This window comes from Raphanus sativus, chromosome 9, assembly GCF_000801105.2.
Source record: "Raphanus sativus cultivar WK10039 chromosome 9, ASM80110v3, whole genome shotgun sequence".
NCBI classification, from domain to species: Eukaryota; Viridiplantae; Streptophyta; class Magnoliopsida; order Brassicales; family Brassicaceae; genus Raphanus; species Raphanus sativus.
Genome location: NC_079519.1, coordinates 19125948 through 19140159, shown reverse-complemented (window position 1 = coordinate 19140159; position 14212 = coordinate 19125948). Strand labels below are relative to the sequence as shown.

At 38.4% G+C, this 14212-nt stretch overlaps 3 protein-coding genes across 3 annotated transcripts; 2 read left to right on the top strand and 1 right to left on the bottom strand.

Moving 5' to 3' along the window:
• Positions 1 to 640: 640 nt before the first annotated feature.
• On the bottom strand, positions 641 to 1214 carry LOC108824881 (uncharacterized). Its single transcript, XM_018598253.2, has one exon. It carries the CDS (start codon positions 1199 to 1201, stop codon positions 641 to 643), a length of 561 nt encoding a protein of 186 aa, XP_018453755.2. The 5' UTR covers positions 1202 to 1214.
• Positions 1215 to 2530: 1316 nt separating this feature from the next.
• On the top strand, positions 2531 to 5444 carry LOC108826737 (FACT complex subunit SPT16-like). Its single transcript, XM_056993484.1, has one exon. The coding sequence runs from the start codon at positions 2550 to 2552 to the stop codon at positions 5424 to 5426; it is 2877 nt and encodes a 958-aa protein (XP_056849464.1). The 5' UTR covers positions 2531 to 2549; the 3' UTR covers positions 5427 to 5444.
• Positions 5445 to 7818: 2374 nt separating this feature from the next.
• Positions 7819 to 9968, top strand: LOC108827447 (uncharacterized). The gene has a single exon (XM_018600846.2). It carries the CDS (start codon positions 7891 to 7893, stop codon positions 9868 to 9870), a length of 1980 nt encoding a protein of 659 aa, XP_018456348.2. The 5' UTR covers positions 7819 to 7890; the 3' UTR covers positions 9871 to 9968.
• The last annotated feature ends 4244 nt before the right edge of the window (positions 9969 to 14212 follow it).

Sequence of the window (14212 nt, the reverse complement as noted above, 5' to 3'; positions counted from 1 at the left end):
AGTCATCCACTTTGTCTGTTTCCTTCATCCTCATCCTATCAAACTCAAGCATCAAAGTATGGAGTCGAGCTTCTCGAACCCTCTCTGCTCCCACATGACGAGTCTTAATCGCGTCCCATACTTTCTTTGCAGAAGTTAGGCTCCCAACTTGTAAGATCATTGCCTCTGGAATCGATTGACAGATAAGAGCGGTTGCCATAAAATTTTTCTTTTTATCTTCAGATTCTGTCTCGATGACCTCCCATACTTCGTGAACGTTGAGTAGAAGCTTCATCCGTATTTCCCATACGGTGTAATTCGTTGCTGTCAACATTGGACACTTAATGGAGGATGATCCTCCTTCCTTCTTTGTTGTAGCAACGGTTAGATCCCCCATCTTTTTGATCTTGCTCTGATACCAAATATAAGTCTAATGCTCTGTTTTATGAACTCAAATATAAAGAAACTCTTCTTTATTAACTTAAGAAACTTCTCAAAACTTAAGTTCTCCAAATCACAAACCCTTAAACTCTTAAGGTATGCAACACTCTTGCATCTACTTATATAGGAAACACATTATCCTAAACTCTTAGGACTTATCTTTTATAAACCTATTCCTAAAAGGAATTACTTTAACTTGTTAACCAAGTTAACTTCATGATTATCTCCAACAAGGACCATGTATCGAAGAAGAACCAAAAAGATTGTCGAGACAAATCGAACACGACTCCGTTTCCATAATCTCTTGCTCGTCTCTATCTATCTTCCCTAGCACAACCAACTTGGATAGCACATCTCTCAAAAACAATCCCTCGTCTGGAGGAAGAAGATCAGACATAGCCGCAACAATCTCGTAAGTGATTCCGATGGAGATGGTCAAGCTAAACCCGTTACGCCCAAACCCTAACTCCTCCGCTTCCGATGAGATATCCTCGGCTAAATCTTCACATAACCAATGGTGGCCACGAACAAGATTATCTCGGAGAAGCTGTTCGATGTAACTGTTGCTTAAACTAGAGAGATTGAAATCTACAAGAACTGGTGGGGAAAGCGAAACGAACCGGCCGGTTAGCGTTCGCTGACCGGTGTTTGGGTCTTCAAGAAACTCGTGAAAGCAAGTGTGGATCATGATGCGGACATTGTTTGATGTGTATCCTAGCGACGGGGAGAGTCTCCTTCCGTTGATACTAACTTCAACTTGTGGAACAATCATGCTTGACATAACGCTGAAAGAGTGAATTGTGAATTGTGATTAGTGTATAGCGAGAGGTACACATATATATATATATAAGCGCGTCGATCAAGATACTTTTAAACAGTACAACGGTCTCTCTACGCTACGCGGAGCACACGAGGGGTGTTAATGGGCTTTATCAGTTACTCTTTAGGCCCAATAAAGTTAAGGCCGTTCGTTAAAGTCGGTGTTTACGCAAAACGAACCCATACTTTCCATATAAGTACCCTGTCTTCTGAATTTGCCTCTCAAAATAACCATTCTTTCCTTTTTCTTTGGTCACTCTTTTCCTCTCTATAGCTCTGCATCTAGCTCTTACTCTCTCTCTCACAATACGTTGCCGGAACTTTTGTTTTTCGCGGCTGTGGAGTTTACCCTCCGTCATCAAGTAAGTAAGTATCTCCTTGATTTTTTCCGTTCATCACCATTATAATCACCATTATAAAATAAAACGTTTGTTGCTTGATTTTCCGTACATTATTTTGTTCTTAGTCTCGGATTCAACTTGTTTAGTCTCGTTTTTGTGTTCTTTGATTTGAATCTGTATCTACAATCATGTTCTTCACTTGAACCATTGTGATTTCGCAGCATTTTTTTCCAGTAATTAATCGTTTTGATTTTTTTTCTCTGTTCTTCAGTTTCTAGGGTTTCGCTGTTCGCGTCTCTGACTTTGGCCTTTACTGTAAGTTTAAAGATTAAACTCAAACCTATGAAACCTTCCTAAAACAATCCGATACGTTAAGTAGTCTTTTTTTTCTTTTTTAAATTCATTAAGTAGCCTTCCTCAAAATAAGTTCTAAACTTTCCTCTTTTTTTTTCCTCTGGAGATTCTTGTATTTTTGATATATCATGAGTTTGTGTTTCGTCGATTCACTGTCTCCCTCAATCTTGTGATATTTCTCACTCCATCCGTTATGATTTCGCAGCATTTTTCCAATAATTAATTAATCGTTTTGTTTTCCTCTGTTCTTCAGTTTCTATAGGGTTTCGGCGTGATTCTGTTCGTGTCTCTGACTTGAATTTGAGATTTTATTTATTTCTTATTCGAGGTGCATCTATGTGCTACCCTAACTTATTTTTCTGGATTGGTGGCGTTCACCAAGTTTAAAATTAAACCTAGTTTCAATCTATGAAACCCTAAAATCTGATGCCTTAAGTAGTAGCCTTCTCTTTTTGGAGACTGTTAACTACTTTTCTTGATAATTCATGAAATTGTGTTTATTGTCTCTTTTCAAATTTGTGATCAAATTGGGCCTGTGTATTATATATTTTCTCTCTAGTTTATGATAAACTTTGCACTTTCTTTCTCAGACAAGTTGCTGCTGGAATCTTAAAGATGGCAGACCCAAGAAACGGTGATGCACGAGCTCCTCCTTCTGGACCTGCTGGGCATACCTACGCCATTGATGTCACGAAGTTCATCTCACGTTCAAGAGCCTTGTATGCACACTGGAACGAGCACATCACCGACCTATGGGGATCTGCGGACGCTCTTGCCGTAACTACCCATCCTTCTTCTAATGACCTTCGCTACCTGAAATCCTCTGCTTTACATATTTGGCTTCTTGGGTATGAGTTTCCCGACACTATAATGGTCTTCACCTCAAAGCAGATCCATTTCTTGTGCAGCAAGAAAAGAGCAACTCTGCTTGAAGTTTTGAAACAACCTGCACGTGACGAGTTGGGGATAGATGTTGTCATGCATGTAAAGGCTAAAAGTGACGATGGAGCTGCGCAGATGGAAGCAGTGTTCCGTTCCATCCGTGAGTCCCAAGTTGTGGGACATATTGCTCGTGAAGCTCCTCAAGGCAAGCTTCTGGAGACGTGGACCGAGAGGTTAAAGAATGCAAAGTTTCAGCTCGTTGATATCACTCCGGGGTTGACTGATATCTTTGGTGCTAAAGACGGAACTGAGATTATTAATGTGAAGAAAGCTGCGTATCTTTCCTCCAGCGTGATGAAAAACGTTGTCGTTCCGAAACTTGAGAAGGTCATTGATGAGGAGAAAGATGTCACCCACTCTCTGTTGATGGCTCTCACCGAGAAAGCGGTACTTGATCCGACGAAAGCCGGTGTAAAGCTGAAGCCAGAGTGTGTCGACATATGCTACCCTCCTATATTTCAGAGTGGAGGAAAGTTTGATCTCAAGCCTAGCGCTGTAAGCAATGATGATCTGCTCACTTACGATCCAGGGAGCGTTATTATATGTGCTGTTGGTGCTCGTTACAATAGTTATTGCTCTAACGTCGCCAGGACTTACCTAATAGATGCAAGTAGTCTCCAGAGGAAGGCTTATGAGGTTCTTCTCAAGGCGCATGAGGCTGCTATTAATGGTCTGAGGTCAGGAAGAAAGTTGAGCAGTGTCTATCAAGCTGCAGTTTCAGTGGTTGAAAAGGAAGCACCTGAGTTGGTTGATAAGCTGACTAAATCTGCTGGTACTGGTATCGGTCTTGAGTTCCGAGAGTCTGGATTAAATATCAACGCAAAGAATGATAAAGTGTTGAGACCACAGATGGTGTTTAATGTGTCACTTGGTTTCCACAACTTGGAATGTGAGAGCAAGAAGAAGATATTCTCACTTTTTCTGGCCGATACTGTAATTGTTAAAGACGAGGATCCTGAGGTTTTGACGGCCAAGTGCTCCAAACTTGTTACAGATGTGACTTACTACAAAGAAGAGAAGCCGAGGAAGAAGGCAAGGACCAGCAGCAGCGGTCCTGAGAACTACTTCATCAACAAGACATCGCTTAGATCATATAGTAACGTGGTCTCGAAAGATGAGCTGCAGATGCGGAAGCAGCACCAGGCAGAGCTTGCACGCAAGAAGAACGAAGAAACTCTCATAAGGCTTATTGGTTCTACTGCAAAGACGACTTCAACTGATTCGGTTGCTTACAAGAACGTCAATGATGTGCCTCAGCCTCGTGATCTGATGATCCAGGTTGATATGAAGAAGGAGGCTGTATTGTTACCCATCTATGGTAGCATGGTTCCATTTCATGTGTCGACGATAAGGACAGTTTCGAACCAGGAGGATAGCAACCAGAACAACTACATCCGTGTCATTTTCAATGTCATAACTATGAAAAACCAAGGTGCTATATACCTCAAGGAGGTTTCATTCAAGTCCAAGGATTCAAAGCGTAGCAGCGAAGTGGTTCAGGCGATTAAGAATCTTAGACGGCAAGTCAATGCTCGAGAGTCGGAGAGAATCGAAAGAGGGACGCTTGTGAACCAGGAGAAGCTTCGGCTTGCAGGAAACAAGTTCAGACCCCTCAGGTTGTCTGGTCTGTGGATCAGGCCGCAGTTTAGTGGTCGCAAGAGGATTCCTGGGACACTGGAAGCTCATGCCAATGGTTTCAGATACTCGACAACTAGGACTAACGAGACGGTAGATGTCCTGTTTGCAAACGTAAAGCATGCGTTTTTTCAGCCGGCTGAGAAGGAGATGCTCACCATCATGCATTTCCACTTGCACGACCACATCATGGTGGGAAGCAAGAAGACAAAGGACGTCCAGTTTTACGTGGAGGTGATGGATGCTGTGCAGTCTCTTGGTAGGAGATCATCATCATCATCAGCCTATGATGACCCAGACGAGATTTACGAAGAGCAGAGGGAGCGTGATAGGAAGAAACAGATCAACGTGGATTTCGATCATTTTGCGACACGTGTCAGTGCTCTCGAGTTTGATCAACCGTTGAGAGAGCTTGGTTTCAGTGGCGTCACGCACAAGGAACGTGTTTTCATCATCCCGGCGTCCAGCTGTTTGGTTATGCTCACTGAGACCCCGTTTTTGGTGGTTAGTCTGTGTGAGATTGAGATTGTGAATCTCGAGAGAGTTCAGTTTGGTCTGAAGAACTTTGACATGGCCATAGTATTCAAGGACTTCAAGAAAGATGTCCTCAAGATTAACTTAATCGACACGAGTTCTCTAGAAGGGATAAAGAAGTGGCTTGACGCTATAGATATAAAGTACTACGAGAGCAAAGTGAACCTCAGCTGGAGACTCATCCTCAAGAAAATCACGGATGATCCTCAGGGCTTTAGAGACGATGGAGGATGGGAGTTTTTGAACCTCGAGAGGAACGATTCAGAATCTGATGAGGAGTCAGACCAAGGTTACGAGCCACCAGATGCAGAGGATGAGTCTGATGAGTCGGAGGATGAGGATTCTGAGAGCATGTCAGAGGACGAAGAAGAAGAAGAATAAGACTACTGAAGAAGAGAAAAGTAATGGACCCTTAGAGTATGTTTAGGTTACAATCCTTTTTTCTTAATATTATATCATCAGTTCACAACTATGATTTAGCAAGAAGAAATATTACAAATCTCTCTAGCAAACTCAAACTCATCTTCTCTTGGGAGTTGGGACAACTAAAGTAATGTGGTTTTTGTTCTCAACAACTTTTAACTCGTTCTCAACGAATCCGACTTTGAACATTTTAGCTTACTTGAGGCTTCAAATGACGTAAGACTTTATTGTCTTTCTCTCTGTCTCTGTGTCTATTTCTTTATGTTTTGGTCTGTTGTTGGCGTCTGATGTTTGTGTCGTTATGATAATGGCGTGGGGTCTTGAAATCATTAGGACATGTCACCGTTTTGAAGGTTCACGTTGGTATATATATGTTATGCCTTTTTGATACATGATAAAAGTTTGTCTCTCTTCCTGACCTGTACATGATAAAAGTTATGCCTTTGTGACACTTTTATTGGATTTCAGGTTTTAGATAAATGATGTATCTTTACTGTTTTGTGTAGATGGATTCGCAGTCACTTAACATACTTGCACAACTTGAGGCTTCAAATGAGCAAATAGATGAGGAGGATGCTTTTTTGTGTTATGACTTTGTAATGTTACGTTGACGTGTTTTACATGGTCAGAGAACGTGAAAAACGTATGGATACTTTCTTGTTTACTCATATTTGCTAGAGAACGTTATGTCCGCTTTTGGTTAGAGAACGTGAAGAACTTTATGGAACGTGAAGAATGTTATGGATCTTGACTTTCTTGTTTATTTGTGTCATGTTTCTCCAAATTTATATTGAATTGTAATAACTGTGATTTTGAAATATATATATATGCTATGTATTAAAATTATCTTTTTAATGGTATATAAAATGTATGATTTGATTATGTATACAAAAAGATATGAACATTTTACATAATTTGTTTTTTCTTTCATGACCAAACTGGTCAAATTTGTTTTTTTTTTCATGACCAAACTGGTCAATACAAGATGCATAAGAACATGTACTGAAAAAATACACCAGTACAAAAGATGAAATTGTAAAAGATATTGATACCAGTAGGTACCATTCATTAAAAAGAATGTAATACACCTCAAACTTCTCCAGTCCTGGAGATATTTGTCGAGGTGAAATAGAACTGAGTTAAGAACCACCAGCTTGTTAGCACGTTATGGAACTTGAAGAATGTTATGGATCAATAACTTTATTAGGAACTAGTGACGTCCCAGGGCTGAAGTAACTAAGAACTGGAGCACAAATCGTTTGGAATGGAGCTCAAAAACTCGGTCGGAGATTAGAGATAATCAACACCTTGATCAAACAGTTGCATCAAGACAAATCATCATTCCTCCACCGATAATATTCTGATCAAAATCAAAGCCAAAAAGAACACATATTAGATAAAAGCATTGCTGTGTCTCCATAAGAAGAGCACACCGTGGACCTTCCAATCCGGTAACAAAGCCAAATCCCATTGCATAACAAAGAAATCACAAGGATAACAACATGTGCCACATGGCTGCCAGAACCGGACAGACCATAGAGGAGAAAATACGACCAACCCACACTAGTGCAAAGACCCCCATTGATGCGAGAAAACACCTCATCTAACACTAGACTCCAAAAACGGAAGCGCCACACGAGACTCACCACGGACAGAGAATCTGTGGTATGAGGAAACAATTCAAAAACCCGCCACACCATAGTTTAGAACAAATAGAATGCTAACTTGGGTTCCAACATCATCCGCCATTACTCTATTGGATTATTTTCTGGGTTTGGCTTACAACTTTAATGACTCTGGATTTTAGTGGATTGGGATAAATTTTGTATCTTCAAATTAAAATAAATTTATTTGGAACATTATTATCTGATCAAAAAATTAAAAAATAAAAAAAAATTCACCATGTTTTTTTTTTGGATTTTGAAACTAATTTATATGAATTAATACAATTGAATCAATTTAAGAAGACTTGATCTGACATATTTAAAAATTATAAATGAGAAATCATCTAGCTTAGAACAGATTTAACATAAAAGACTAATATCTAATTACTAGTTTACCTTCCATACTACGCATGGATCAGTTTCATTATCTTTCAAACTTGTATATGATCATAAAATTGCAGTGACTCAAAAGAAAAGCTACTGAAAACAAAAAAACATTTTTATGATTTAAAAAAAAATGAATACATCATATATGTTTGCAATAGCTAAAACTCAATATAAAGATAAAAGCCCAATTGATCTTCGGCCTACCGACTTTACAACCGACTCCACAATAACGTGATCCCCAAGCCACGACCGACGTTAGGACTTATTTTTCAGAATATATAAATAAGGCCAAAACAAACAACCTCCTTCATCACATTCGCTTCCAATAAACTCTTCCCATCAAAATCATCGCTCTCTCTAAAACAGTAACCATGTCTTCTCGGTTGGTCGGTCCACCAGAGCTCCGAGACTCCAAGCCCCTCCTCCCAAAACCCATCACATCTTCTGGTTCAAGCAACCCATTCCTAGACCTAATGGTCGAAAACTTCAACAAGTCAATCAAAGTGAACGATCTCTCTTCTCCTACTCCTCAAAAGGGCCGGACCGAGAACGGAGCCGCCACGTACCTCTCCGCAGGCAACCCTTGCCTCGACTTCTTCTTCCACGTTGTTCCCAGCACGCCCAAGAAATCTCTGGAGGAGCGGCTCCAACTGGCATGGGACCATGACCCCTTAACAACCCTAAAACTTATCTGTAACCTACGCGGAGTCCGCGGGACAGGAAAGTCGGACAAGGAAGGGTTTTACACTGCGGCTCTATGGCTCCATGATCTCCATCCCAAAACCCTAGCTTGTAACCTAGAGTCTCTCTCCAAGTTTGGCTACTTTAAAGACTTTCCGGAGATTCTTTACCGGGTTTTAAAAGGATCCGAGATCCGTAAGACCCAAAAGTCTGAATGGATGCAAAGGAACGGGAAAAGCTGTAGAGGAAGAGGAAGAAGAGTTCGTGGTTACATCGGTAGTGAGAGAACTGGTCAAGGTGGCCGCAAGAAGAAGGCGGAAGCAACGAGAGATCTGAGGGTAGCAACGGCAGAGATGAAGAACCAAGCCGCTAAAGCAATAGCGAGTATAGACAGGAAGCTGGAGAAGATCTCTATGGGCAAAGCAGCGTTTACGAGATACTCTCACGACGCCGAGTATCGTTTCCTCCACGAACGCGTCTCGGATCTATTCTCGGACCACTTGAGGAGAGATCTGGAGTTTCTAGCGTCCGGCGAGACGAACAAGATCTCTCTAGCAGCTAAATGGTGTCCGTCGCTAGACTCTTCCTTCGACAAAGCGACGCTTCTCTGCGAGAGCATCGCTAGAAAGATCTTCCCACGCGAGTCCTTCCCTGAGTACGGAGGCGTGGAGGAAGCGCACTACGCTTACAGAGTCCGTGACCGGCTAAGGAAGCACGTGCTTGTTCCTTTACGAAAGACTCTGCAGCTACCGGAGGTTTACATGGGAGCTAGAGAGTGGGGGTCTCTTCCGTACAACCGCGTAGCATCGGTGGCTATGAAGTCGTACAAGGAGATATTCCTGAGCCGAGACGGAGAGAGGTTCAAGAAGTATCTCGAAGACGCGGAAGCAGGGAAGACGAAGATAGCAGCCGGAGCTGTTTTGCCGCACGAGATAATCGGCGACTTGGAGGGAGGAGACGGCGGACAAGTCGCTGAGCTGCAGTGGAAGCGAATGGTTGATGATATGAGGACGAAAGGCTCGCTGACGAACTGCATCGCTATCTCGGACGTCTCGGCGTCTATGGAAGGTACTCCAATGGAGGTTTCGGTAGCGCTGGGTCTTCTCGTGTCCGAGTTGTCGGAGGAGCCGTGGAAGGGAAAGCTGATAACGTTCAGCGAGACTCCACAGCTGCATTTGGTGAAGGGAGAGGACCTTAGATCGAAGACACGGTTCGTGAGAGACATGGACTGGGGAGCCAACACTGACTTTCAGAAAGTGTTTGATCTGATTTTGAAAGTGGCGGTTGAAGGGAAGGTGAAGCCCGAGGAGATGATCAAGAGGGTGTTTGTGTTCAGTGACATGGAGTTTGACGAAGCCTCGTCCTCTTCCTCTTCTCGTCGTTATGGCAGAAGAGAAACGAGTAGCTGGGAAACGAACTATCAGGCGATAGTGAGGAAGTACAAAGAGGAAGGTTACGGAGGAGTTGTGCCTGAGATAGTGTTTTGGAATCTTAGGGACTCGAAGTCGACGCCCGTGACGAGAAGCCAGAAAGGTGTGGGGTTGGTGAGTGGGTTTTCCAAGAACTTGATCAAAATGTTTTTGGATAATGATGGAGAGATTGATCCCATGAAGATCATGCACGCTGTTATATCTGGGCCAGAGTACAAGGAGCTTGTCGTCATTGATTGACAGTTTGAAGATTTGTGTGTTCCTTTAGTTTTGTATCCAGAAGGTTGTTCTTTTTTATTATATGATATATATAAAACTGCGTTAATGCTTTGTTCATCTATGTTAATTATGTTCTATATATGGTCTTTCGATTTCTAACCTATTGTGAGGTGCTTCTTGGCTTTGTTTTACCCATCTAAAGTCGATGTGTCAGGCAAAAACATATAAAACGAGAGAGGGCTATAGCTAGAGTTGTGTTTTTCATTTTATGATTATTTGTTGCTCAAGAAATTAAAAAAAAATCAGTTCTTTATTCTTCAAGGTGTTAAAACGCTTTCACAGAAACTAAGTATGGAAAAAGCGTTTATAAGATACTGGTAAAGTCGATGAGAAATATTCTGTACTGGGAAACTCGATTAACGAAGTTTGTTGGTTAATTATCTTGTCTTATGGAAACTTGATTGGTTCATGAAGCAACCAGACATCCACTCCTTATCTCTGCAATCTCCACTTCTTCAAAGTTGAAACAATTCAGCAGTCTACAATGGAGAAATTAACTATACTTTTAAAAGTTGTAGTAAACTCAAAATGATAATTTTATTTATGGCATTACTATTGATCAATAGGTTGATTAAAACAGTTTATCAGTTTTTGAGCTATATATATAGTAGATTCTTCATTGTAAATTTTAGATGTTAGTTTGATGGTAATGCAAGGGAACGCAGGAACATGTCAGTGAGTGGCAAGAGCTTGACAGTCAGAAGAATCATGCTCCTCTGATCCTATAGCTCATCAATCAAATTGATACACTTTAGAATCCTATGTTAAATGGGCTATATGGGCCTTATGTTCGAAGTATTAAAGCCCATAAGGGTGCTTTGTATTACTCTACTCATTTAGAATCAAACGCTCAGGTACTCCTGCCCGAAAAAAAAAGAGCTGAGATACTCCTGCCCGAAACTGACCGGATTTGAAATTAAATATATCTTTATTTAAATCAGAAAAATTATTAAAAGACCATGAAACCAACAGAAACTTGCATAATTACAACCCAACCAGGACTATTTCGCGAACTATCTAGACCCGATCCACAAAATTCGGATCTCTTTCTCCATAACTTCCGAAAACTTTGTAAAACCTAGTGTAATTGTAAACTTGGTGTAACTGTACAGAAATTAATTCCTACTTATATTATTGTATGAATATACATTGTATCTAATACAAGTTATTTAAATTTAACTAATGCATACTTTTAGATTGTAATGTTTTATTATATTAATTTTTGGACACAGTTGATGTTATTGATATATTTATTGATTTTTTTTTTAACATTAGTTTATAGATATAATTAGAAAAATTACAAACTGTGAAGAGTCATTTACAGAAATTTATTAAAAGTAGATAAAATTAATTTTCAATTGGCAATGCACGAGCAGTCAAGTGTATATCACAAGCTGCACAATTCCAGAAACAAAGATCGCATTTCCACCGTGATTTTGATCCATTTAGGGAGACTACAAACACTAATTTTATGATTCTGGAGCACCAGCAATCATATGTCACATTAGGATCTATCATTTCAGCCATAGATAGAAACATGGCAGGTTTTTCATAATCTCAATGGCCTGTGAGTTCCCAACTATTGATGATTTGAAACATCTGATCAACATGTTGACGAGTAAAAGCATGGTAGTTGTGAACCAATCCTCCATCATCAACACTAAAGGCTAAGTTCATCATACCATATACAAATAGGGCCAACAAGCATCCTCTCTCAGCAGCAAGATATATTTTTTTCTTACCAACTAAATGGAGGATGAAGAACTCATACATACCTCTCAAGTATATGGCCTCTAGATTACCCACACGGTAGCAACTAATTCTGAACATTCGAACATCATTGACCTTGTCTAGCCAGTCATTCATGTAAATGAGACTTGCCGATCTGTAGAAGTAATCATATCTTCCAATTTTGTTTAACCCGAAAAAAACAATCCGTGCACAACCAAAGTCTTGGATACTGGTCGTTGCTACATTGTAGAGAATCTTATGAATCATTGAAGGAGGGAGAGAAGCCAAGTTCGTCTAACTTTGATAAAATAAAATGGTTATTGTGTGAGAGAAATCTCGTAAATTATTTGTTACTTGTATAAGTGATAAACCCTTGAAATTTAATGAACCACTCACCCAAATTTAAGCAGAAACGTGTCCATTTATAGGTGATTTGATAGACTCCTCGACTGTCGCATCTCTTGGATTTAACTTATTAAGATATATAACTATGTATAAGTAAGTAAAATTAAGTGATTTAGATTGTCTAAATTTATGAAACTAAGAAAAACGTAATAATTAAGATTGTATAAATATTTAAAACTATGTAAAACTTAACGAAATTTATATAGTCTATTGTTGTATTTTGCAAGAAATGATTAGTATCCAAAACGTAATGTATATATTTAACGATAGCAACCAGCAGTATTGGAGATAATAAATGAAAATGCTAATATTAAGTTTGAGAAAAATCATGTAATTAATGATTCAAGCAGTGGCATGTCCATTTAAGGGTAATTTGATTGACTCCCTGAGGAAGCACGACTTCTCTCACACGCCTTCTCACTACAACAGTCGCATCTCTTGAATTTGGAACTTTGTATAACTTTAATTTATTAAGATTTATTACTATGTATAAGTAAGTGAAACTAAGTGAAACTAAGTAATATAAATTGTCTAAAATTTTGAAATTAAGAAAAACGTAACAATTTAGATGCTATAAATATTTGAAACTTTGTAAAACTTAAAGAAACTTAGATATCATATTGTTATATTTAAAAATTTCCATAGTTGGATTCAACATCCATTTTTCATAGTTGTCTTAAGAAGTAAAATTTCTTCTTTTAACACACTAACTTTATTGTTTGTGTTTATGTTACTTGGTTTGTTATTTATGTTTGTAAAATTTGGTGTAACTTAAAATAATTTTGGTTAAGTACATCATTTTTGTTTGTCAAACTTCGTAAAATTTAGTATTACTTTTTTTCATGTTTGTGTAATTAGGTAAAAAAATTCAAAAATTTTCATTTTCGTACGTCAAACTTTGTATAACTTAATATTATTTCTGTTTGTACATTTTGGTAAACTTTGTTAGAATTTTCATTTTTCATTTGTCAAATTTCAAAACTTAAAAAACTCATCACTGAACTAATTTGATAGAATTTATGATTAATTGTACAACCAAAATCTCAGAAATACCATGACAGTAACAATAAGACAACATACAACTATCAATATTTGTCTTCCATTATTGGGTCCTTAATCCACATGGTCATTTGAGAAACCACAAGGAGACATCAATAGTATTGCAAATAAGGGTTTGAATCAGATTTGGAGAACTTCTGGATGATACACCCGCCGCTGTAGCTTCAGAGTTTTGTCTCTTGATTAATCACTATTTTCTGAAAAAAATCTAAAAATTGCAGATTATGTGAAGAAAGATGAAAAAGAAGAAATGAGATGAGAGAAAATGAGGTGAGAGGATTGAAAAGATGATAGAAATGAGAAAACCCTAAAAATTAAAGCAATTATAGTTGCTAACTACGTTTTTAGGGTCTGGAAAAAAAGAAAATTTTTGGAGGGAAAATTCTGAAATTTGAGCGGGAAATTTTTTTACAGCATTTTTGGGTCGACGTTTTACCAAGTTTGTAGTTTTACAAAAAGCTTCAAAGTTTTACTTTTCTATTTTTTACATTTTTTTTAGTTTTACTGTACTCAAAAGATTTATATTATAGTTATACCACTTTTATTTAGTTTCCTACAATCAAATTCCATCAAATCATGTTGTGACATAATTAATTTTGTTGCATATATAAATTTTTTGATGTCACAAGGACAACACTAAGATAAAAAGCATAAAAGAACAATGTATTTCCTCTATTATGTAGTACACAACTATGTGATAAAAAAATTAACTATAATTATTGTAAATTTAAATCATAAAATACTAACAAATAATAATCATAATACTTATAAGCAACCAAACAAATTAAAAATTGTGTCTTCAAATTTTTATATTTTATCAGTTTTACTAAGTTTTATTTAGTTTTTTTTATCGTATTGAACAATCATTTTGAATAATAGATACAACTTATCGTGGTGTGTATTTTCTTCTAGGTTCCCGAATTTAAATATTTACGAGAACAAGTATGCACTTTTTTAATCGAAACAAATTAGAGTTCTTAATATTCGGAGCTCACAGTTCAAAATAGTAATTTCAAAACAGTTATGATGTGATGCTCAATCAACTAAATCTTTTACATGCTCTCCACGTTATCCAAATCAATACTTATATTATCTCTATCTCGAATAA